This window comes from Microcebus murinus, chromosome 12 (genome assembly GCF_040939455.1).
Source record: "Microcebus murinus isolate Inina chromosome 12, M.murinus_Inina_mat1.0, whole genome shotgun sequence".
Classification (NCBI taxonomy): Eukaryota; Metazoa; Chordata; class Mammalia; order Primates; family Cheirogaleidae; genus Microcebus; species Microcebus murinus.
Window position 1 is genome coordinate 89,351,814 of NC_134115.1, and position 24,833 is coordinate 89,376,646.

Genomic DNA, 24,833 nt, shown 5'->3' on the forward strand with positions numbered 1-24,833 from the left:
AGCCCAGCACCTGCCACCGTGTGAGGGCACAGCTGGGGACCTCTGTGAACAGCAGGCAGCCCTCGTCACATGCCACCCCTGCTGGTGTGTGGAGACCTCGGACTTGCAGCCTCCAGAGCTGTGAGAAGTAACTTTCTGTTGTTCATGAGCCTCTCAGTCTGCAGTATTTTTTTTACAGCAGCCCAAATAGACTGAGACCGTTGCACATGTCTGTGAATATATTAAGAACCACAGAATCAGGCCGGGCGCAGTGCCTCACGCCTGTGATCCTAGCACTCTGGGAGGCCAAGGTGGGTAGATCGTTTGAGTTCAGGAGTTTGAGACCAGCCTGAGCAAGAGTGAGACCCCGTCTCTACTGAAAATAAAAATAAATTATCCAGACAACTAAAAATAGAAAAAATGAGCTGGGTGTGGCGGCACATGCCTGTAGTCCCAGCTACTCGGGAGGCTGAGGCAGGAGGATCGCTTGAGCCCAGGAGTTTGAGGTTGCTGTGAGCTAGGCTGATGGCACGGCACTCTAGTTATGGCAACAGAGCAAGACTCTATCTAAAAAAACAAAAACACAGAATTGTACACTTAAAATGGGTAAGTTAGATGGGATGGGAATTGTATCCCAATAAAACTGGAAAAAAATTTTTTAGATATTTGATCACCACTGGGTCTGTATTTACTGAGGATGCTAAGACTCTCCCTGTCATCTGGATGTTCCAGATAACTTTACCTATATTTAAAGAGTCTCTGGTCTCCAATCTAAACCCCCCATTTGCACGTGTAAGCTGAGCACAGCTGCTGGGCCTTTGCTGGCCCCAGGCGGGGGAGGACAGGGTAGGTGTGCTCTCTCCGGCCTGCGGATTAGGAGCTCAGCACTGGAAGCCAAGCGACCAGCCTGACCCCACCCAGCAAGGCAAGTGGCGCCCAGAGCAGTGCAGGCGTCACTTGCTGCAAGCACCCGGCCGCACCGCCCTTCATGTGTCTGATTAAAAAGGGGACATAAAACATGAACCAGGGCTCAGGCCGATGGAGGAGCTAATCCTGTCTCTGCATTCCGAGCCGTGCTGTCTGGGGGACAAGTGGGCAAGGCCCTGCCCAGACAGGCTGGCCTGTGCCAGGACCTGTGTCAGTTTTGGGTTTGCTTCTCTGGACACAGGCACAGAGACGGAGTTCGCTGTCTCAGGCGTGTGTTTCCTGCGTTTGATAGTTGCCGTCATGCAAGGCCAACAGGGCTGCTGAGGGCTCAGCACTGCCCGGGCCTTGGCGGGACAGTCAGGGGCCGTCTGCGAGGAGGACCGGGGCTCCGGAAGGCCGGTGGAGCAGACAGAGCACAGGTGGCTGGTGTTTGAAACCAGCTCCGCAACTTCCTAGCCAAGTGAGCTTTTAGCAAGCTTCTTGGTCCCTTCTGAGGGTCAGTTTCCTCCTCCATGAAAGGGGAAGAACAACATAAGCTGCGATCGGCAGCAGCGGGAAGGGCCCAGGCAGCGCCGAAGCAGTCGGTTGTTTTCTAATGATCCCAATGGACAATGTGTGGACGGTGGCTGGAATATTTGCTTTCCCTGAATGCCTGGTCCCCACCCGGGTGGGAACCAGTGGCTGGGGGGCACTCAAGCAGGACAGAGGATGACCAAGAGATGAACCAAGCCGGAGGTAGCACAAAGAGCACAGGGCTGTTAGAAAAAATGTCCAAGTGCCTGAGAGAGCACATGAGTGGTGTCCTTTTAGGAGAGGAGAGCGGAGTGGGCAATCCTGACAAGCGACTTCAGAGGTGGGAGGCTGCCGCCGTGCAGCTGCTTCTCCAGACCCCCGGCATCTCGGGCAGGTGGGCCTTGCCCGGCCTGGCAGCCAGCTCCCCCGGATCCTGGAGGGGAACCCACGACAGCTGGGTGGAGCCTGGTGTCTGTGCCTCTCATCCCAGTCTGGACATCTAAATTTAACCTGCTATCAGCCGGCAGGCTGGAGGGCTTCCACTCTGTGACTAAATGCCACTTGGCATCCGCTCTACTCGCAGCCACCCTCCCTGCACATTTTCCTCCCATACTGTTACCCACAAACTCCCCGTCCTCACTCAGCTGTGCACTGGATGAGGACTGGTATTCCTGAACGCCCTTGGCTTCGTGATGGTATGGTCCAGCTTGACTTTCTGCTCCTGCTGGTGAGGCCTGCACCCTGTTCTCTGTGTGCACACGTGTGTACACACACACATGCACACCATGTCTCTCGTGGGAAGAGCTCAGGAGCTGACTCCACAACCAAAAGCCAAACCACCACAGTGAACGGCCCCACGTAGAAGCCCTCTGGGTGGAGGGCAGCCAGCGAGGCCTGTTGCGCAATTTCCTGCTTCAGTGTCTCAGACCCGGGAGGCTGGATACAGGGAGCCGTTGGGTTGCTGTGACGTGGAGAACCCAGACAGAAACCGAGACCCCGAGCCCGGAGCGAGCGGGGGCTCCCGGTCCCCGTGGTGATGTGGAGAGGCCAGCACCCACCTGGAGGGTGGGCCTGTGGCCTGCAGTTGACCAGCCAGCCCCTCCTCAAGGGAAGGAGATGGGCTCCTTGTGGGCCGGAGAGAACTGACTGCACAAGGACTTCCAGAGCCTGGGAAGAGGGGCCTTCGGGAGGGGCACCCAGGATGGAGGGAGTCAAAGGCATGGGGCCTTCTTGGTTTTGTGGGTTGTCTTTTTTGTTTGTTTGTTAGTTTTTTGTGTGGGTCTTTTTTTTTTTTTTTTTGAAACAGTCTCACTCTGTCACCCCAGCTAGAGTGCCTAGAGTGCAGTGACATCATCACAGGTCACTGCAAACTCCTGAGCTCAAGCCTGCCTCAGCCTCCCAAGTAGCTGAGACTACAGGCCTGGGCCACCATGCCTGGCTACGGAGCCTTCTTAATAATCCCTGGGCACAAACGTGTGCCCCACAGGCCCACAGGCTGTGAGCCGTGCTAAGAAGCTGGCCCTGGGGCAGGGTCTGAATCCCGGCTCTGCCTCCTCCTGGATGCGTGGCCTGGAGCAGCTTCCTGACTTCCACTCCCCTGGTTTCCTCATCTGTGAAATGGGGGTTGCAGTAACAGCTCCCTTGGGGGGTTGTCATGAGGAATCAGTGGGTTCACACCCAGAAACCGGGCAGGGCAGTGTGCACACCCCACATCGGCCAGGAGGCAGCTACTCCAGGAAGCCCCATTTTCCATACACAGTAACTGGGCTCAGGGGGCCAAGTGTCTTGTCCAAGCTCACACAAACGGCCTTGAAGCATGGTCTGCCCTCAAAGCCCAACCCGGGGACCTCCAGGGCCCCAGCCATCCTTACATAAGAAAGTTCTGATTGGAAGGAGAGGGTGCTATTCCCAGTGCTCTAGGCCCCCCTCATCAGCTGCTAGTGAGTGCAGGGCACAGAGCATGGCCCAGGCTGCCATCGTGTTGCTGTCTTCCACCGGTCTTCCAGGCTAAACACCAACTGTCCTGCCATAGGACTTTCTAGTGTTGCCATAAAGCCCATCTGCCCCAATTCCTAGGTCAACCTCCAAGCCTGCCACCCTCCTCCAGACAAGGGCACTTCTGAGCGCAGGACTGAGGTCCCAGAGCTGCTCTGGCTGGAGCTGGGGCTGTGGCCAGAAGCAGGTGGAAGGCGCAGGGCATTTACAGCCTGCTGCCGCCTCCTGTCCTTCTGGCCCTGAGCACCAGGGTCCCAGCCTCAGCCCATTCTCCCCGCCCCCCAAAAATGCCCACCCCCACGGCCAGCCATACCCAGCCGGCAACCCCAGCATGGACGGCCACTTCAGAAACATCCAGGTCCTAGCCAAGCCTACTTTAAAATTACATTTTATTTCTTTATATTTGTGTTTTTTTCTTAAAAAATGTTCATTTTACATTTCCGTTAAGAGTCTTGTGCCTCCCGGTAAGTGCATTGGTTTGTTTTCACAGTACTCTCCACGGCCAAGGACGGTTCTTATTGCTGGAAGGAGTGAGTATTCACGCCGGGGGTGGGGGGGTGGGGGGGTGGGGGGGGTGGGGGGGTACCAGACCCAAGCAGAGCCCAGCATGCTTCGCCAGACCTGCAGCCTGAGGCAGGTGGGGCGGAAGTCAGCCAGGGAGCAGGTGGGCTGGGGGCCGCACGTGATGGAGGGGCGGGGCTCTGGCCTCTGCCTCGGAATGTTTGTTCACACTCAAGAAATGTGGGTTTGCAGCCCCTTGGCTCCAGAGCAGCTCAGGACCCCTGCCTGTCCTCCCAGCCCCACCTCCAGTGAGAACACCTTCGTGGTGCCCCTGCCCAGCACGACAAACCCCTTCCTGAGCCCTGACAGGGCCCCGGCTCCTCTAGTGCAACAAAGACCTGAGTTGTAGGGGGCCTCTCTCCAGGCCAGAGGCCAAGTCCCAGGCCAGCCTCTCCCCAGCCTGCCCTGGGAGGTACAGCTGGGACCCCATGGTTCCCCCACCCAAGGCTGCCTCTCTGGGTGGCACGGCCTCCATCCTCACAAACAGGAACCTGCAGTTTCTGGGGAGGTCCCAGCCCCACCAAGGGCCCCCAAGCACCATGCCAGCCGGCCTCCGGGCAGGAGCTGGGCTCCAAGACTGACTGGCGGAGGCTGACCGGACATTAAGCACCCCTTGAATAAACACATCACATGGACACAGGAGCAGGGCAAGAATTCAGGCACCCACACCCTCCCACGCTGTCACTGAGGCTCCTACAAGTGGCTCATCTGCAGCAGAAATGGGGTGTTTTTCTTATCCGACGGTGTTCTGTGCTTGAATATCATTAGTGTGAGCACAGCCTGGGGTGGGGCTGGGGGGTTGGCAAGCTGGCAGCAGTGGCCCCGGGCGGAGCCACGGGCAGCCTCCAAGCAGACCTCCCTCAGGACCAAGGAAGCCCTGCGGCTCCAGTGGGAAGGTGGGTCCCAGGGACTGGCCACCTGATATCTGTCGTCACCTGACGCTGTCACTGTGCCAGACCAGCCTCCAGAGTGGCTCTGACACCTCTCCCCAGGCCACTCAACCCTCCCAGCCCTGGGCCTGCACTTACTCCTTTGAGCACACGAAGCAAAGGGTGGGCCGACTGTCCCCCCAGACTTCCCGGACCAGGGACACCTCGGCCCTCAGGCCCTCTGCAGCTGTCCTCTGCCTCGTCTCCAGGACTGAGAGCCTGTCCAAAGCCCCCACCCCACCCAGGACAGCCTGGGAGCAGCAGCCCCTGAGAGTGAGCCCTGTCCTGGCTCCTCTGCAGTGCGCTAGAGGACAGCCAGCCAAGGGCGCTGGGGCCACCAGTTCAGGTCTGGAAATGCTGTGCAGGGAGGGACGTGCCTGCCTTTCTTGAGGACTGGCCCCGGCACTTGGGACCAGTGTGGATGGACGAGGAAATGCCACACACTTAGAGGACGGTCCAGGGACCCATCCGTGGGCGGGTCCTGAGGACAGAGAGGGTGAACATCCCCTGGGCGGCGGGGCGCACGGGACTCCCCCTCCCTCCTCTAGAGCCGCCCAGGGCAAGTTAAGGCTGCGGAGAAAAGAAAAGAAAGAAGAGGGCGCCAGTGGCAGACCCGCCCGCCAGAGCTCACGCGCCTCCCCACAGGTGGGGGCTCTACCTGGGGTGGACAGAGGGGCTGCTGGGCAGAGTCTGCCAGTGGTTTTGTTTCTGCTGACGGAAGGAATAAGCAGCTGGTCTCGGGTCTCAGTCTCCATCCTCGCCCTTCTCCCAAGATGAACGGATGGGCTCAGGGGACGCACCGACCCGGCCCCTCCCTGTGCTCGCGGCAGACGGACAGTCCCGCAGAAGAGATCCTGCTTCTCTGTGTCTCCTTCTTCCTTTGAATTCAGCTTAAGGCAAAAGTTTGGCAAAGCAAGTCTACGTAAGGCCGCATGACAGAGGACGAGGGGAGCAGTGCGGGAGGCCGGCGGCGACAGACGGGGACGCGGACACGGACCGGGCGGAGGCCTGCGTGTCTGTCCCGAGTAACCAGCTCCTCCTCCCACCCTGAACCTCGCAAAGAGGGGTTTAAGAAAAGAACTGGAATAGCAGTGTCTGGGGAATCTGTGAGAAAAGGACAGGAAGGGGGACCAGAGGCGGCCCTGGAGGGCGCACGCGGGGTCTGTCCGTCCCGCGTGGGTCTTCCCCTCCTCGGGGCCAGCCCGGGGCACGAGCACAGTGAGAGCCGCCCGCTGAGAAGGTAGGATGGTTGTATTTTGCTGAATGACGCAGAGCACGTTTGGGTTTTGTTCTGAGCAGTATTATTATTTGTGAGTCTAATCTAGCGGGTCACCCTGACCGTTACCGGTGCTTGGGCGGGATCACCACCAGCGGCTGCCCATACTTGGGCCGCCACATGAGGACCTGGGCGTCGTTGGCATTGGGCTTGACCAGGGCACTGGGTGGGATGGGCTCGTTCTTGCTCAGGATTTTGGGCTGGTCCTGGGCGATGGGCTCCCGCAGCCGCGCGCGCTGGCCCAGGGGCCGGTGGGGGTTCACGTCGATGCTGAGCTGCATGCGCCAGTGCAGCGTCTGCAGGACGATCATGTCGTTGGTCGAGGTGTTGGTGGCCACCAGCCACGTGATGAAGCTCTGGTCCCGGTAGATGTTGGTCAGTTTGGCCACGTTGCTCTCACTGACCGGCACGGCCCACGTGACGCTGGGATAAAAGTTGTCATTCATGCTGATGATGAACTTGGAGTCTCTCTTGGTGGGGCCCACGATGGTGCATGTCTCCGTGGTGTTGCCGTACCAGGGGTAGTTCACCCCGTCCGAGTCGCTGATGGCCTCAATCTTGCCCTCCTGGAGGTCGGGGAGCTCCCAGCTGGACCTGGGGACGAGGAAGGCCAGTTCACTGACTCAGTCACTCAACAAGCAATTTCTGCGTCCCGTGGCGGGCCAGGGCCAGGGGCTGTCCTGGACCCTGAGGATAGAATGGACACCCTTTTGCACTTACCTCCTGGAAGTTGGTCAGACAGACATGTAGTACCGGGCTGGGTGAGTGGAGGGCTCCCCCAGATACAGGCCCCTCAAAAGCCACATGCCGCTCCCTGGCACCACCCCAAATCAGACTCCCCACACCACTACCCCAGGACGAGCTGTGGAACCATTTTAGACCAGGACTGGATCCCGAGTGGGACCTGGGGCAGCCCCAGCTTGTCACTCGGAGGAGCCCAGTGCTGGCTGGCAGGAGTGAAGCTGACACGCGCCTGGCCAGGCTGAATGCTGTGCCCCCACCCCGTGTGCCAGCACCGGCACGGCGGCCTCCAGACGCTGGTGGGGTGGCCACAGACAGCCTGGCACAGCCCTGCACCTTGGTTAGGGTGGTGGCCGTGGGCTCTGAGGAGCTAGAGGACTCTCCTAGGCCACACAGTGGCCACACGGTCAGGTTGGGCCTGGCTGGGGACACATGTTGGCCTGGCCCCAGCCCTAGAAGGTGAGTTTCCTTCTCCAGTTTTAGGGGCTGAAAGAGGCTTCAGAGCCCAGTGGCCTTGAGCCAACGTATCTGGGAATGATTCCTGGCCCCTTGCTGACTAGTGTGTGACCTTGGACATAATATGCCCGCCCTCTCTGGGCTTCAGTGACCTCACCCCTACATCCCCCCACCTCGCCCAGGCCAGAGCCAGAACCAGGAGGGTCCCGGGGCCAGGGGCTGCCTGCTCTCCTTTCTGCTTGCGTCAGAATTGCTCCTGCCTGGTGGGCCCCCTTTTTCGGAGCACTAGAACCAGAAACCTGACCGGGGCCCTCCTGCCCAAACGCTGCACTCAGTCCCAGCCTGGTGGGCAGGGTGCTCCGGGGCTGGTGGGCAGAGGGCTTTGCTGCAGCGGCTGGGCTGGGGGAGCCCGCACTTCCAGCTACCAAGGCCGGTCCGAGTAGAGACCGCCACTGCCCAGCACGTGGTCAGCCTGACTTGCTTTTACCTGCAGGGGCCCAGGGCGGCCTCAGTCCACCTACTCAGTGGCATGAGACCCTAGGCAAGGCCCCACCCCCACTGGACCCCAGACTCCTCACACACCCCGGGGTCACTGCAAGGCCTGCGGGCAGGACCCCCCCAGCCTGTAATTGGCGGCTGTCAGCATCACTGTCGTCACTGCTGTTATAATAATAACCCTCAGACAAAAGAGGACCAGCCAGCCCGTCCCAAGTTACTCTGGGGACATCCAATCCCACGCTCCTGTGCGGAAGTGGACACCCTGGGAGCCCACCCCAGGCTGTGGGGGCCCCTAGCCTTCCAGACTCACGGACAGTGGTCTCCATCCGGCTCCACCCTACAGGGGAGAAGCGGGGGCTGGTGGGGTGACTTTTTCCCAAGGAGATCTGGCTAAGCAGTGGCGCCTGGGTCCGGGGAGCCTGGCCTGGCCCATCTTGGGCACACTGAAGCTCGGGACACCCTGAGCCAGTGCACTGCCCACAGGTGCTGGGTGCTCTCCAGGAACCGACGCCCTTTACCATGCATTCTGTCCCCAGCACTGTTCACAGCAGCCAAAGGCGGAACCCCAGAGTCTATCGGCAGATAAAAGGGTGAACAAGATGTGGTCCCACCACACATGGACTGTTCTGCAGCCTCACAGAAGGAAATTCTGACCCTTGCTACGACACGGATGAACCTTGAGGACATCATGGTAAGTGAATCAAGCACAACACAAAACGACAAATCCTGCAGGATTCCACTTATGTCAGGTACCCTGAGAAGTCACATTCGTAGACAGGAAGTAGAAGGGAGGTTGCCTGGGGCTGGGGGAGGCGGGTGGGCCGCGAGTGTCTCCCGGGGACAGAGTTGCAGTTTGGGGAGATGAAAAAGTTCTGGAGACGGATGGTGGTGATGGCTGCACGACGTGAATGTGCGTAATGCCACTGGACGGTACGCTTAAAAATGGTTAAAATGGCAAATGTTATGTCGTGTGGGCTTTACCATGATAAACACTGCATTGCTCTACTGAAATGCACCCTCCCTGCCCGGCCCCCAAGGGAACCGGGCAGCCGCCTGGCCTCACACGTCTGAGGCACCAGCAGTCCCTGAGACGTGGGGGTCCCCACGGCAGTGGGCGGGGGGATGGCAGGCCTGAGCCTGCAGATCCTGTGCCCGGGTGGACAAGGAGAGGGACCAAGGCCCGGCCTGACTCTCTCCTGAGCTGGCGCCTCCGGGTTCAAGGGGAAACACCCACCCCGTCCTCTCACAGTGCCTTCGCCCGCTTGGGAAAGTTTTTCTTTCTTTCTATTTTTTTTTTAGAAATGCCAAAAGCAAACTTGCAAGAGGACCTTTGCTCCCCCCTTGGCCCCTTTCACTTCCCATATTGTCGTTATTGTTGCTGTTCTGGCTATCTCTGTATGTTCTCTGAGTATTTTTGCAAACCCTCTCCCCCAAAGAGCTGAGGGCCTTGTTTTGGGGAGGGAGGCTTAGCACCAGCATGGCCCCTCTCTGACCCCAGCCTTGGGATTCCCTTTCCTTTCCCCAGACCCCAAATACCCAAGCCCCGGCTCAGTCACAGGCAGGTGACGATTCTCCTGAGCTGGCAATGGCAGCGTCTCATGTAGGGTATCACTCAGAGCCCAGGCCAAGGGCGTCGGTTTTCAATTCATCACAGGCCCGCGTGGGCCTCCGCCTGGGCCTCCCCGAGGTCCTGGCCGCAGCCTCGGCCCTGGCGACGCGTTCTGTGACCAAGTCTCAAACTCCGCGCTCCAACCAGTAGCCCCTGCTAACCCCACCTGCCCGCCGGCTGTGCCTGCCACCAGCAAATGCGTCCACGATGCGCGCTGCCTGGCGCACTCTGCGGCGCTAAGTGGAAACTTCTGGAGACTGGGGGCGGCTGCGGCAGTTAGAGGTGTGCCTGTTTTTTGTTTTTTTTTCCTTGCAAGCGTGAAACGAAGTTTATTGAGGAAGGACGAGATAGGTTCACAGAGCACGAGCAAGATACGTCCACCACAGAACGGTGAACAGACCCCTTTGTCGCAACCAAAGGGCCGAGAGGTATTTTTAGCTTCATTCGCGTTTTCAGACCACACGCACGCACACTCAGTGCCATCCCCCACGGCGCCGGCGCCTCTGTAAGGCCTGCTGACGTCTGTCTGCAGCGACCTTGAGCATCAGGCCGACCCTCAGGTCTCGGGTAGACGGGGTGGAGGGGTGAACCCAGCCCCCAGCCCTGCACACACGGAGCCCTCCCCACCCCTGCCGCTGGACGACAAGGCCCCTGCCCCAAGGCACCCACGTGCCCGGCGACGTGCTGGCACACAGGGGCTCCGCCAAAGGTCTGCTTGGAGTAGGGGGCTTATGAATAAGTTGAAACACACGTGGTTCCTGCCCCCCCCCCCCGAGTCCCCAGACTTTGATCCTATCGCCACAGCCACCTTCTTCCCAGACCGCAGGGTGTGTTGTGTCGGTCCTGGCGTGGCTGAGGGACAGGGACGGAGCCCTCCCAGGCCCCTCCTGTTACCTCTCACTGGCCCCTGCTGGCCTTCAAGGCTAGACCAGCCAGAGAACCCATGGGCCCAGCACAGAAGACAACATAGAGCTCTTGTTCAACTCGGCGACAGCAGAGCACTGACCACTTGGAGCGACTGCCCAGTCTGCGAGCCCAGCAGGCCACGGGCACACCCCGTCTTCGTCCTCCTAGGTGTCCAAACCCAAAGGACGGCAGGCAAGTCTAGGCTGGAACCTGGCCTCAGGATGCTCTCTGGCCCCCATCGAGTCTCAAGGCCCCTGTCCTGCTGCGGCCCCACCATCACCCACCTAGAGAACGTCCACAGGGTACCTGCCATCCACACTGGCCATGAAGCCGTGAAGGGGACGGACAGAGTGGCTGGCCCCGTCTGCTGCGATGGGGACCCCGTGCACCCAGCAGCCAACACCATCCCTGAGCCTTCCTCTTGCTTCAGGAAGTCCCCTTCTCCTCTGTCCCCACCCTGGCCTCACCCTTCCCTGGGCTCCCCACCTCCTGCAATCTGTTCTCCTCGCAGAAACCCAAGGGATCTTTGAAACACACATCTGATCAGTTGCTCCAACCCTCTTAAACCTGCCATGACTCCCCATTGCCCTTAAAGCCAGATGCAGCTGAAGCCCAGAGCCCTGCGTGGGCACACATGCACTCACACGCGTGCACACCCTCCCCGGGCTCCAGACCCACCAGCCATTCTCAGCTCCTCTCGTGGGCCATGCCCTTTCATCTCGGGGCCTCCCACTGGGGCCAGCGTCCCCCCACCCCCTACGCTGCCATCCTAGTTAGTAGCTGGTCATCGCTCAGCTCTGCAGCCACCACCCCAGGGACGCCTGCCTGGACCCTTCACACTGGCCGGTGCCCCCGCTCCTGGCACCACCGGCTCCTCCTCCTGCTGCTCCATGGCCATGCCCGAGGGTGAGTCAATGACTGTGTGCTCATTTGCTGTCAGTCTCTTCCCCAGACAGACCACGAGGCCGGGAGGGCAGGGCCGGGACTGCTGTCCTCTTCACCACGTATCCGGGATTTGTCACCACACCAGGCCAGAAGCAGGCACAGTCAATGCTGTGGCCTGGACCGATGACTGTTTGCAACATGCTGGGTCTCCCCCAGGGCCCTGAGCCCCCAAGGGGTCCTTGTGAGGAGTCTGGGGACCCCAGCTTTGTGCCTCTGCTGGTCCTGCGGAGTTGCAGCTGCAACAGCCACTCACAGGGTGGGCGGTCACTTCAGCTCAGCACGCTCCTGCACAGCTGCGCCTGCCACATACCTAGAGCGTGTTTCAGAGGAGACGTGGGGAAGTCAGAAGCGGGGTTCAAGGTCACACAGTTGGGAAGCGACCAGGCCAAGGCCCACACCCTGAGCCAGCTCTTATCCACCCGCCTCTGACGGAACCTCGCCCAACACTCACGCCCAGCCCTGCGCGCACGCACGGAGCAGCACGACCCACTGACAGTGGGAGTCTGAAGGGGTTACAGAGGGGCCTTTGCTGGAGGCCAGGGATGGAGGTTGATGGGGGTTGAGGCTGCCACCAAGGGGAGACCAACTCAGTGTGGGTGGGGGTCACTCTGCGGGGTGGCCCCAGCCCAGGGCTCCAGGCCCAGCCTGCAGCCGGAAGCTGGCCCCACAAGGCCTTTCCGTACAAGGTGAGGGAAGCCAGGGACGGCCAGAGGCTTTGGAGGCAGGTGTGTCTCAGAGGGAAGGGAGGTGCCTTGCCACCTCCATGACCTTGGACCAAGCTGACAGGAGCACACCTTTCCCTATTTCATCAGGAAGAGTGGCCCAACGAGGGTCTGGTCTCATCTCACAGCGACAGATTGGCCTGGGACTCCCCCCAACACGAGCAGAGCCCCCTCCAGCCCTGAGACCCCCGTCTCCCTCCCCAAAGTCTCGGGGTCCCCAGAGCTCTCTCTGACTATGAACTCCCCCACCATGGGGATGGAATTCAGGACTCTAGAGCAGGAAGACCCAAGTCCACTTTGTCTCTGGGTCAAGTGTACCCAACATCACCTCTCCTCCTTCCTTTTGGTCCCGTCTACACATGGCCTGTATTCTTACTCGCTTGTTTTTTCCTTAAAATTAATCACTTTTTTAAAAACTCAACTAAATTTAATCTCTCATACGAAACATCTTTGGAATAATGGGTTGGATATGCTAGATATATAGATATTGAGATATATATATAGAGAGAGAGAGATTTTCTTTCTTTTTTTTTTTTTGAGATAGGGTCTTGCCCTGTTACCCAGGCTAGAGTGCAGTGGCCTCATCAAAGCTCACTGCAGCCATGAACTCCTGGGCTCAAGTGATCCTCCTAAAACACAGGGATTACAGGCCTAAGCCACTGTGCCCAGCCCAGATATTATAATTTGGTAAAATTTGCAAAAAAAGTACAAGTTCTGTAAAAGTTTGACGATTTTGCAGAAACTGAAGCCTGAGAGGCCCCATCCCACACCAGATGGACAGGATCCTGGTTTCCAGCTTCCCTCCCCAGGCCGCTGCCCCCTTGTCTGTCCCTGCCGGGTCACCAGCCCCCACTCACCAGCAGGGGCTAGAGGTGTCACCTCCCACAGGGCCTGTTCCTGGGCTCCCCCCAACAACAAACCCCCCTGCTCCTTTCAGCCCCGGGGCCACCTTCCCCCTGCTTCTGCCACCCCTCTTAACCCAGGCTATAGCCCTGGGCCCCTGGGCTCCAACATGTGCAGGATAGACCAACAGTGCCTTTCAATTGCAGTTTTTAGTTATAAAATATGTGCTTTTTGTAAAAATCAAAACAAAACAAAAAATGCCAGAAAGAAGGGTATAAGGTGAAAACCGAAAGCCATCATGCCCTTTCCTGTCCCTCCCCCGCTGAGGTTCTGCACCACATTCTACCGGGTAAACATCCTTCTAGACCTCGCTGTCTGCACACACAGGATACGTTCCCAACGTTAGTGTTTTCATCAAGACGGGTTCCTGTTCTGCATATATTTTTACAACTTTTTTTTAATGCAACAATACATTAAACAGTATCATTTTCCCACCCGGGGACATCTACGGCTCTGCCGTAGCATATTCTGTGTGCAGACAGACCGTCGCTTCACCCCTGTGCAGGGACACTGGGGTGGTTCGTGGCTTTCTGCAGGCAGGAACACGCTGCAGTTAACACGTGTATCTTTATGTACAGTTCTTCCGTGCACATGTTCCTTAATTCATCTGTTCAGGAGGCTATTTTTTAGACGCCTCTGACACGCCAGGCCCTAGCCGCTAAAACGAGAAGCGCCGAGGCGAATGCAAGCTGTACCCCGCACGGCCAAGCTCACCTCGCAGGCGCGGCCTAAACTGTGCCCCAGAACCGTCGGTAAGGAGGCTCCCCTTCCTCAAACGCTGGGCAGGACTGATCTTTCTCCTTTTCACCCAGCTCTGATCAGCAAAAAAACGGACGACGGGGGCACTTAATTTGCCGTTTCCCTAATTACTACGGCCCTCGGGCGCCTTCCCCAGCGTCTCTGGGAACAGCCAGAGGTGGCTTGGCCGGGGCAGGTCCAGGGGGAGTTTTCCTTGGGCTGGGCCATCCCCCCACTTCCTCCCACCCTAAAGCCTTGAAACAGGGACTTCCCTCTCCCACCCACACCGCCCTTGCCTCACCGGGGCCCAGCAGATGGGGGAGGCCGCCTTCCGGTCACAGAGAGGAAGCCTCGTCCCCCATTGTTCTGTGCGCAGGCCCCGGCTTCAGGAAGAGGCCACGTGGTCACCAGGGACATTCCTCCATGGCCTGTTCCCAGATCTGCTGGCTCCGAGCAAGCCTCCTCCAGCAGCAGCCTCAGGCCTCAGAGGCTGTGTCCTCCTCACAAAGTGAGGACCTCCTGAGGTCCAGGGAGGACACTCGGAGACAGTGGCGGGCATGGGGTCCCGGGGCAGCTGTTCCCAGCGGCACAGGGCAGCTCCCCACCCAGGCCCTGCCCTCTCCCACCCGCCTCTCCTGCACCATCCTAGTCCTGCACTGCGGCAGCAGCTGCCACCACACGTCTTGGCCGGAAAGACCCTCAGAGGTCTCATGGCCCAAGGCCCGCGTGCTGGGGACAGGGAGTTGAAGCCCAGGAGTGGGCAGAGGTAACAACGGCAATATACAGCAATCTTTACGCCGACTCTCCGACGGGCATCGCATGATGAACAATCCATCTTTAGTCACTCATAATGATGGTGTGGATAGCCACCTCGCACCGAGCGCTCAGTTACGCAGCAGGCGCTGGGCTAGGTGCTCACCACAGCAGTCCCACGAAGGAGGTACCAGTATTCCCATTTCATAGATGGGAACAGTGAGGCTCAGGAAGGCTAAGAGACTGGCTTATGGGTGTGGAGCCGGGATCCACATCCTGCTAGACACGGGTGCAGTGAGGTGGTACCGTCAACCCAAAGAGACCCACCCCTCGCCCCCAAGACTGCCCTTTGACAGAAGCCTTGGCCTTGGCCTTGGCCTTGGCCATGGGCCAGGTTCTCCAGGGGCTCCCAAGAAGGGCAAAGCAGGGACAACGTGGAATGTCTCCCACACAGGCGAGAAATTGTGACTTGTCACTTAGAAGACTCTTGCCAGCTGACAGGTGGCAGTTGAGGAATTGCGGGGGACGGGCTGTGGAGGCAGGTGTCTCCAACAATTTGGAGGGGGGTTGGCTTTTAAAGCACTGTGGGTTGGACCCAAAACCATATAGAATCCTCGAGCTGGCAGGGAGAAGCTCACCCTTTCCCAGCGCCTGTCTGGAAAGTCAGGGTGCTACTGAGGTGGTGGGGTTTTTATTGTTCCATTTTAAATGTTTCAAACCCAGAATGTCATTCTAACCAGTTCTCCTCCTGGCTTGGAGATTAATCTCAAGCAGGGATAATGTTTGGGGGTATTAATGGATTTTGGTTAAGTATTCGGAATTAATGTTTTGAATACAAGCCCATTTTGTAAAGAACCGAAGCCCTAACCTAGTCCTGGCCACCTGGCTGTCCCTTCCTCAGGCCACTAAAGCCCAGTGCCCGGGTTTCATTTTAATGATTCACATTGGGTTGAGTCCAGCGATTCTCACACCCCTCCCAGGGCACACTGGGCCCTGTCTGAAGACATTTTTGACTGTCACAACGTGGGGAAGGTGCTCCTGGCATTAAGTGGGCAGAAGCCAGGGAGGCTGCTCAGCACCCTGCCGTGCACGGGGAGCCCCACCCCACGGCCCCAAGTGAAGAGTTGTCCCAGCTGGGGCCGGGCAACGCGGCAGGACAAGTCTAGGCTGGCTGAGGTTTCTGGTCAATCTCACTGCATCATAACTCACCACTCCACTTTCTTTCATGCCACGGGGCTTAAAACTAAAACAGTACTTATCACAGGAGGTGGGGGTCGGGAAGACAAGAAGGGTCTTTGCAATGCCACCTAAATGCTGCTTAGGAAGGAGCCACATCCAGGCTTCCCCACGTTTGTTTCCATGGGGCGTGGGCTGAATCCAGTGCTCTGCTCAGAGATTGGCGGGACAGCGCCACTCAGCAGCTCGGTTCCTCAGCACAGTTCTGCTGAATAGTGAGGCGTGGTCAGCAGCCCCTACCTCTGCGTTTCAGCCACAGGATGGTCACCCGCACCTGTCCTTTCACTGAACCTCACCGCGGCCTGTGGGGAGTCCTGGCCTTGTCCTCACAGATGACAAAGCGGAACCTCCGAGGCTGCCGTGCCACAGCCCAGAGCCAGCACTGGTGGCGGCTCTGACTGCCCTGAGCGCCCCTCCCACGGAGCTCAGACTCGTCCTGTCCCTGGGGCTGGTCCTATCTCAGCTGGGAGCACACGCCTGGCCTCAGACGCAGGGAGAACGGGATGGGTGGGGCCGGGGGGCCCAGCGCTCCAAGAGATGCCCAGAGACACAGAGGGAGCAAAGGGAACCCCTGAGCAAGTTGAGAGCAAGGACAGTGGCCCTGAGCCACTGAAAGACGCAGACTGTTCGTGACTGATGCCATTTTTAACTGTTTACAAGTCAAAGAGCAGGCCCTGTGTGAAAGAGGAAGACCAGGGCTGGGGAGAGAACCCAGTGCCAGGAGCAGCCGACACGGGTCAGTCCTAATTCTGTAGTTGCAGCCACTCCTGTCTGATAGAATAACGGTCACAGTAACGACAGTGGGAAGGACGATCGCCGCTTGCGTCCTGTACCCACCGCGTACTTGGCGCAGTGCTGACTGCTTGGCAAATGCCGTCTGAGCAATTCTCCCGGTAAGCCACGGGGAAGGGACTATTCTTAGCCCCAGTTTGCAGAGGAGTAAACCAAGGCTCAGAGTGGCTAAGGGACTTGCCTAGGATGGCACCCTGTAAAGTGGCAGAGCCTGGCCTCCCGCCCAGGCCGTCTTGACTGCAAAGTCTAAGCATGCACGAGGCTCTTCTAACCAGGAACTGGGGACTGGCACAGTCAGGGCAAGGTCATCTCAGGTTCCTGACTCCCAGGCCTGGCTCCTGCAGCAGCGCCGGAACGGACTGAGCCACCGAATGGAGGACGAGGCCTGCAGCGCCTGAAGACATCTGCAAGCCCCTGTGTACAGACAGGGAAACTGAGGCGCCGGGTCAGGGAGAACCCAGGCTGTACCTCAGCCAGGCCTGTTCCCTCCCCACCACACACTGCATAGATCTCACTAGAATCCCAAGTTCAAAATAATGCTCTGGCTTGCCTACCCCTTCTAGGGAAGGAGTGAGGCTTAGCCTAAACCCCCTTAAAAAAAAAAAAAAACCCCGTAGTTTCTTCACAACTGTCCTGGATGCCTTGCAAAGCCCAAGGAGGTTTCTGAGCTGAAGACTTCTTAGAAAAGGTCCTCACTAAATAACTAAGAATCATGTTTCCCTTCCCGGAATGGAAAGGCAGCCCCCCCACCTGGACTGGATTAACAGCTGCTCTTGAGACGTGAGGGGCTCGGCACAGAAATCAGGTTGTTGGCGGGAGGGGCGGCGCCTCCAGACGTGGCCACGTGCACCCCTCTGGGCAGGCATGGTTACACCCTGGTTTTAAGTTTTAGCCTGATCCTCCTGATTCTCTTACAACTTCAGTGTCATTAAGTGGAGAAGCCTCAAGATCTGGTGCCCGACCATCCTCCACCCCTCTTGTTTACAGGTGGCCTACGAAGTTCTGAAATCAGTGATAAGCTCCAGCTCCAGGGGAAAGTGTCCCCTCTCTTCCTCACTTGCAAAACCAGGAAGTGATGCTGCACAGGGTGGGCATGCAGAGAGAGGCGCTGAGAGTGAACACAGCCAGCCACGGTCAAACTGAGGGCTCCCTCTCGGGGCCCGCCTAGCTCTCCCCGCAGGGTCCTCATGCTCCGAAACAGCCGTCTTCACCACCGCTGTCTTAGGGTGACTCTTCACGTTAAGTCACTTTCCCCTCTGTCTACTGCTGCTCTATCCACTTCGGGATGGCCTTCCCTGGGGTCAAGGAGCATGCCAAAAAAGAAGCCCCAGGGGTCCACTGTCCTCACAGAGAACTACAACATCCTAGGAGCGTTCCAGAGACCAGGCTGCAGAGAAGAGGCCAGTGGGCTCCTCTTAGCTGTCCCTAGTTATGGCCCCACCGGATGGACACTGGGCACTGATGTTTGACATCTGCATAAAGTGGCCTTCTGCCACTTCTGTAGAACTTCTGTAGAAAGTTCTACATCGCAAAGCAAACCAGGTTCTAAAACTAACCGCACTCTCAAACACAGCACTTCCGGAACAGCGAAGCATCCCCCAGGTCCTGGGGTGCATTTGAAAACGCCAGAGAGACAACTAAGACCAACCACAAAGCCCCGTATAAAGAAGTCTGGGGGCTTCAGAGGGCCCTGAGAGTCTGCCATGCGCCCCATGGGGCCTGAGCCTGGCTGAGGGGGAACAGAGCTGCAGCCTCTCTGGTGACCCCTTACGGCACTGAGGCTCCTAGGGCAGACAGCACACTTGCTTTGCCAAAGAGGCATGGGAGGAATGTTCCTCCGCTTTCTCGGCATCTTGCAAGGAAGGACATAGGCAGCCCAGGGGCCAGGGACAGTGGCAGGGTAGGTCCTTGAGCCATGACCCCAATCTGGATCAACAGGCAAACCCTCCAGGGAGTCACCTGGCCTAGGAGGACTCAGAGGCCACTTCCATATCTGGCTACAGCTTCCCTCTGGCCCAGGGAAGGCCCCTCTCTCCAAGTATCTACACCCTCCCCCCAGGCCTCCCAGCCCGGCCACCTCGGCAGTCCCCAGAGCTTGCTCCCCGGCGGTACTCACATGCCCTGCTCGCCGTACTGGTTGTAGAACTCCATGTGGCTGCACGCCTGGATCCATCCGACGATCCACGTCTCCTTCTTGGGAATAGGCGGCATGATCACCTGGGCCGAGGCCCGGAAGTGGGGCGTCCGGTAGCGGAGCACCACGCTGGAGGACTCGTCAATGCTGGTGGGGATGGGGTCGATAGAGGCTTTCACATCGATCACCGTGATCCCTTCCCGGAAGACTCTGGCTTTGCCTCCGATGCTCTGAATACAGCCCATGGCACACAGGACCGCTCTGATCTCTAGGCAAGGCCAGCAGTCCCAGAGAAAACCGGGCATTGAAAGGACAGAGGCTGCCGGACCCAGTGCACACAGCGCTGCTCTCCAACCTAAATCTCAAGACCGATATCCATAGGATAGAAAACTCACAGAGTGTAGGGGGGCTGCATATCACTACCGCGGCCTGTTTATAAATAAGGATTTTGCTGCATTTCAAGAGCCCTGGGCTCTCTCTTCTTCTCCTAGCAGTGGACAAAAATCACCGATATTCTTTGGGTTAAAAAAAGAAAAGTTTGGAGTTTAATGCATAATCATGTTCTGACACCCGGCGCTTCTGTGCCTCACACGCGGGGACGGCAGCCCGGAGCTCTCCCTGAAGTCTTCGGAGGAAGAAGGCGAGCGCTGGCTGACACATAAATAAGGAAGGCTCGGTCCCGCGCGGTCGCGCCACCCTCGCTGCAGAAGCCCGACTTCCTGCCCCCCGGCCTTCCGCACGCGCTCCCTCCGGGGACAGCTCGCGGACGCCTGCCCGGAGGGCCGCGACGGTGGAGCAGTTTCTGTTCAGTCCGCGGGTCCGGGCGCGCTCGGGGGCGAGCGCCCACCTTCGGCTTCTAGCAGGCGCGCGCTGGGCTCGGGCCGCTCACCGGTGCCGGAGCAGCGTGGCGCGGGTCCCCGTCGGCGCCCACTAGGGGCGCGGGCCGGACGCCCCCACGCGGGCGGCGCGTCCCCCTCGGCGCTGGCGCTGGCGCCGCTGGCCGCCGTGCGGGGCCCCGGGGCTGCGCTCCGGCCGCCGCCGCCTGGCTCGCCGCGGCCGCCGAGGACCTGGTGGGAGGTGGAAGGGACAGGGCGTCAGGCCCGCCTCAAAGTTCGGCCGAACTTTGCTGCGGGGGGCGCGCGGGGGCGGCGACGCGTGTGCTCAGGGCGCGAGCTGCGGAGCTGACGGCGCAGCTCTGGGCGGTCTCCCCGGAGGCGGCGGCCCCCCCTGCCCGCCCCGTCAGTGGCGGCCGCAGGACCGCGCGCACCAGCGAATAATCGCCGCCCGTGACATCTCCGCTGACACCCTCCTGCCTCCTGCCCGGGGGCGGGGTGAGGGGGCGACCGGCTGCCACCGCAGTGGGCGGCGAGGACTTGCCCTGGCACTGCTCCCACCGCCTCGCCGCCAGTGCCAGGCGCCCCTTCCCCGCCGGGGACCCTTCGGCCCCCCGGGGGCTCAGTGCCACCCCTAGGCCGGTCTGATCGGGCGCGCGCCCCTTCCCGGGCTGGGGTCCGCCGACCCCCGGAACGCGCAGTGCCCCCGCCCCGCCTCGTCGGGCACCTCTGTCCCCCTCGCCAGCCGCGAGCGGCCCCAGATCCCCGCGAGTCGGGCGCGCTGGCCGCTGCCGGGGAACTTTTGCGCGCACGCCCCCACCCGAGCGGCGCCGCCGACTCACCTGCCCCTCCGGCCGCTCCGCGTGCCCGGGCCGCCGCCCTCTGGACGCCCCTCACCCTGCCGCGGGCACGTTCTCGGGGCGCCCCCACCCCCTTCCTGAGGCAGTGTCCCCTGGCTCTAATGGGGTCTGGGGCCGGCGTGGGCGCCCCGACCCCCACCCTCTCCTGGCTCGGGGCTGCTGGGGGTGGCGGGGGGCGGAGAGCTGAGGCTTGGGGCTCTCTCGCCCCCACCCCGCGCCTCCTTATTTTACGATCATTGTGAGCGCGCTGTCGCCGCTCAGCCCCGCGCCGCGCCGCAGCCGCCTGGCGCGCCCCGCGCTGCCTCGCTCCGCTGCGGCATCGGAAAGGCAACCAGGTCAAACTTTGCAGAAACTCGGCCCCGGCGCTCGCCGGCCCCCGCACCCGCTCGCAGCCCGCGCACGCAGGGACCGACGCCCGCTCGCCGGCCCCGCGGGGATGCAGGTCCGCAGGCGGCGGCGGCGGCGGGCGCCGCCTCCTCCTCCCCGCCCGCCCGGCTCTCCACCCTCGCTCCCCGCACCAGCCCGCCCTCCCCCTGGTAATCCCTCGCTCCTTCCCCCTCTCCCTCTCTGCAGCTGCTGGGGAGCTGAGCCTCTCCTTGCGAAAACGGCATTTCCTTTTTGGCTGTCCCCAGGAATTCTGGGTAGTGTAGTTCGGCTTCTGCCTCGGGTCCAGGTGGGCAGCTCCCCGTACCCTTTGAACTCTACAGGCATGAGGCTCTCTGGGACTCGGAGTTGGGGGGGGAAGGACTGCACTGCCCTGGGGCCCCTGGCTGCAGGGGGACAGTGGCTGGTGGAGACAGTGCGGGGGCTCTGGCAGGCTCCAGGGCTGGGAAGGTTGGGGTGGAGGGTTTTGGGGAGAGGTTGGTCCCTCCCTGCTGGTCTGCCGGCGCCCTGACTGGTGGTCCACCTGTTGGGCCCAACAGCGTGATCAGTGCTGCACAAGCGTCTTCATGTCATCCCCCATCAGCCACCCATGCTGGGAGGCCTGTGATGTGGAGACTTGCTCAAGGCCCCAGCTGGGCAGGTGTCCCAGCTGATGCTGGGACCCTAGAGGTCCAAGTGCCCAGGTTCAAAAGGGGCTTGAGGCTGGACAGCTGTAGGAGAGCTATGAACCCCACCCCTACCTTTCAACTAGCCTCGCAGAGAGAGGCCAAGCAGTTTGTGACATTAGGAAATGGGACAGCCATGTTAAAATCACGCTCTCACACCATGACTCACTCTCTGACTTCCAAAGGTGCCCACAGATGGTGCAGGGCAGGTGGTTCCAGCTACTTCCAGAGCCAGAGAGAGCTGAGTGCCTGAGGGCCCATTGCCTTGGGATGTCTTCTTCCAGGGATGAACAGCCGGGCCGACTGGCCGTCTCACAGCAGCACGGCTCACCACAGAGCAGGAAGCAGCCGGTTAGGTGGCCAGGGCCGCTCACCCAGCCACGCCCCCCCCCAGCACTGCTATCCATCGGCTGTGTCCCCAGCCTGTTGAGAGGATCATCCTTTTCCAGTTCAGCGAGTACGTGGCTGACTCAGACCAGGCAGGGTGGCAGAGCCAATGCCGCAGGGTCTGTGGCCTTTTGGCCAGTTTATTACCACATAGCAGAACCCCGGACAGCACCTGGGGTCCCTAAGGGCCTCACGTGAATTTCCATTTCCAGGAAGAAGTCTTCCCTGGCCTACTAATCCACAGCGACCTCTGCCCACCATGAGCTCATGGCCCCGGCAAAACATCATGTCCCTCTGGGACTCAGGACAGCCTTCAACACCTGCTGTGCCAGCAGGTAATGATGTTACTTGGTTTATACATAGGAAGATATTAGCCTTTGATCCATCTCATCTCCCTACTCCCCCCTCACCCGACGGCCTGGAACTGTGCAGACCCCACTGGCTGGGTGGTCCCAAGGACAAGGTAATGAGTTCGAGGGTGCTCCATGAACATGTGCCACAACATCCCTTTCGTGACACGGGCAGAGGCCATGGCCCTAAGCTGCCTGGAGAAGCAGGGCGCCCCCTGGAGGTGACTTCCTGGGCATGGTCCCCCGTCAGGGCCTGTGGGAAGTGGGATTGCTCCCCTCGACCCTGGGCTGAGCCTGGGTGTGTGGTGATGATGATGAATCCGGCACCATGTGTCAGATGCTGCACAGGCAAGCACTGTCCCTTACCCGTGACCTTGACCCTGGGCAAGGTGCTCCACAGACAGAGAAACCCAGGGACCACATCCGGCCAGCGCCAGAGCCCACTCAGCTCCTCCACCAGGCAGGTCTCCCGGGCTGGCTGCGCCGGCCCCTCCAAGCTACGATGGGGCTGGCCACTAGGAAGTCCTCCTGGAGGAGGTGCTTGGGTGCCCACGGGAGGAGGACTTGCAGAGTACAAGACCCTCTCCCTAACCTGCCCGCCTTTCACGTCACCCCGACGAGGGCTTTGTCTCGGTCCGCAGGGGGAGGTGGGGGCCTGTTTGCCAGGCTCTCAGCTGAGAGGCAGCTCCTCAGGCCCGGCCCAGGCAGACGGTGGGAACAGGCTCGGCTCCTGCGGGCGGGCGTGCCTGTCCCAGCTCCTGAAGCGCCCACCGAGGTTCCAGCTGCTTCCCGGGCTCTCAGGCCGCTCGGGCCCTCCCGCTTCCCCACACAGCCCTTCCTCCTGCTCAGCACTTTCTGGGCTCGTGGGAGTCGGGCACAGACCCACGGCAGCCTCAGCATATGCGGAAAGCTCATGACGCGTCAGCGCTGGCTTCTGCAGAGCAGAGGGAGGGGACACTTGATTGAGTCACTGCCCGACAGCACAGGGGCGCTCACATTGCTCCCAGCCCCCTTCGCTCCCCCAGGCCTCAGTCACCCCAGACCCCTCTGCAGTCCCCAGACAAGAAAGAGGAGGGGTCAGTATGCCCCGCCCCACCCTGACTCCCGAGATGATGCACTCCTCAGTGTGGCAACTCGGGAGCTCAAAGCGTTGTCCCTGCGAGGACAAGGGCCCATTGCGGCCCTCAGTTCCCGGCATCCAGGCCCACAGGGGTCATGAAAGCCCAAAGCTGCACAGCAAGTCAGAGGTGGGAACAGCACTGACCTTGCCCAGCTAGCTGCACTGTCACACAGCCCTGAGCACATCTGGAGCCCTCAGAGGTCTGCGGAAAGAGCTTGACGCGGTCCCTCCCGGCTGCATGTCACTGAGCTGGGGCTTTGCACACAGCATCTTCATGGCTTTCCACAATGAGCCCAGGAGCCAGGCCCTGTCATCGGCCCATTCTACTGTTGAGGACACTGAGGCCTGGTGAAGAGGAAAGGGTGGATTGAACCAGGCAGCCTGGCTCTCATACCCAGAGCTTTCTCGGTGGTTCGGATGTGCTAGGTGCTCTCACCAGCATTCCCTGCAGGGTTAGGGACCTCAGTCTCAGTGGCCACCGGAGACTGTCCCAAGGCTCCTTCTCTGTCATGGACCAACCTACATTCAGGGTCCCAGCCGGTCCTCCCAGGGCTCATCACCTCCAAGGATGGGGTCATCTTGAGGCCAGAAAGGCATTTTGCAGGAGGGAAAATTCCTCCTTCAGCACATGGAAATGTTAAATGCTGGAATTCTGTTGCCCCGGGAGACAGGGTTCTCTCCCCAACTGTTTGGGAACAGATGGAAAGCCAATGGCGAAGCTTGGAATGTCCACCTGGGAGATGGGTGGGCAGGGCCAGGGGCTGGCAGGCGGCTGGAGAGGGGGTATTGCCAGGCAAGGAGGTGGGTCAGGCGCAGGGCCCGTCCTGCATCCCCAAGGTGCCCCCCTCTGCGGGGAGCAGGCTGGGCCTGGCCAGCTCAGCAGGGACCAGATCTCAGAGAGGGCTGATCCCACAGCCTCCCCTGCAGGTGGGGAACAGAGAGAGGCCCAGTGAGGTCCTCCAAGGATGGCTCCTCCACTAGAACCCAGGCCTCCTGGCCTCCAACTTGGTGATGAGCAGCAGTGTTGCAGCTTGGGCCATGGCTCGCGGCAAGTGCACAAAACCTGCTGCCAAGGTGGCCGCAAATCAGGAGGCTCAGGCCTTCCCAGTAAAAGGCTTAGAGCCACATTCCCTCTGGGGCCCGTTGGGCTTGGGACTTCTCAGGCAGCCTGCCCATTATCCTCGACGTCACTCCTTCCCCAGTGTTGAATGGACACCTCCACTGGGGACAGACTCAGGCCCAGACAGACAACGGCACTTACATCCCCATGGGCCGGAGAGACAGCGAGGGACCACTCCAGGAATGATGAATGAAGGTATCAATTAACGTAAATAATAAATAGGTACAGACTGATACTCCAGTGGTTATGAGTAGATATCAACTGCTATAAATCGTGGGTGTGCGAGTAAGTTGTTCTGATGTGGTCCAGTACTGAGGGGTGTGTGTGTGTGTGTGTGTGTGTGTGTGTGAGGGAGCATAGTTAGGAGTGGGTTGGGCGTGTGGGCAAATGCGCATCTGTGTGTGTGTGCCCGTGTGAGTGTGTGTGACACTGAGTGTGCATCTCTGTGTGTGAGGGTACACTGGCAGTTGTGTGTAACGGTGTGTGGGCGTGTGTACGTGT

The 24,833-nt window shown here is 59.9% G+C and overlaps 1 protein-coding gene across 1 annotated transcript; it reads right to left on the reverse strand.

Moving 5' to 3' along the window:
• Positions 1–6,188: 6,188 nt before the first annotated feature.
• On the reverse strand, positions 6,189–19,854 carry FAM78A (family with sequence similarity 78 member A). Its single transcript, XM_012749295.3, has 2 exons — positions 18,596–19,854; positions 6,189–6,774 (listed from the first exon to the last, which is right to left on the reverse strand). Exons 1-2 carry the CDS (start codon positions 18,916–18,918, stop codon positions 6,246–6,248), a joined length of 852 nt encoding a protein of 283 aa, XP_012604749.1. The 5' UTR covers positions 18,919–19,854; the 3' UTR covers positions 6,189–6,245.
• Between the last annotated feature and the right edge of the window lie 4,979 nt (positions 19,855–24,833).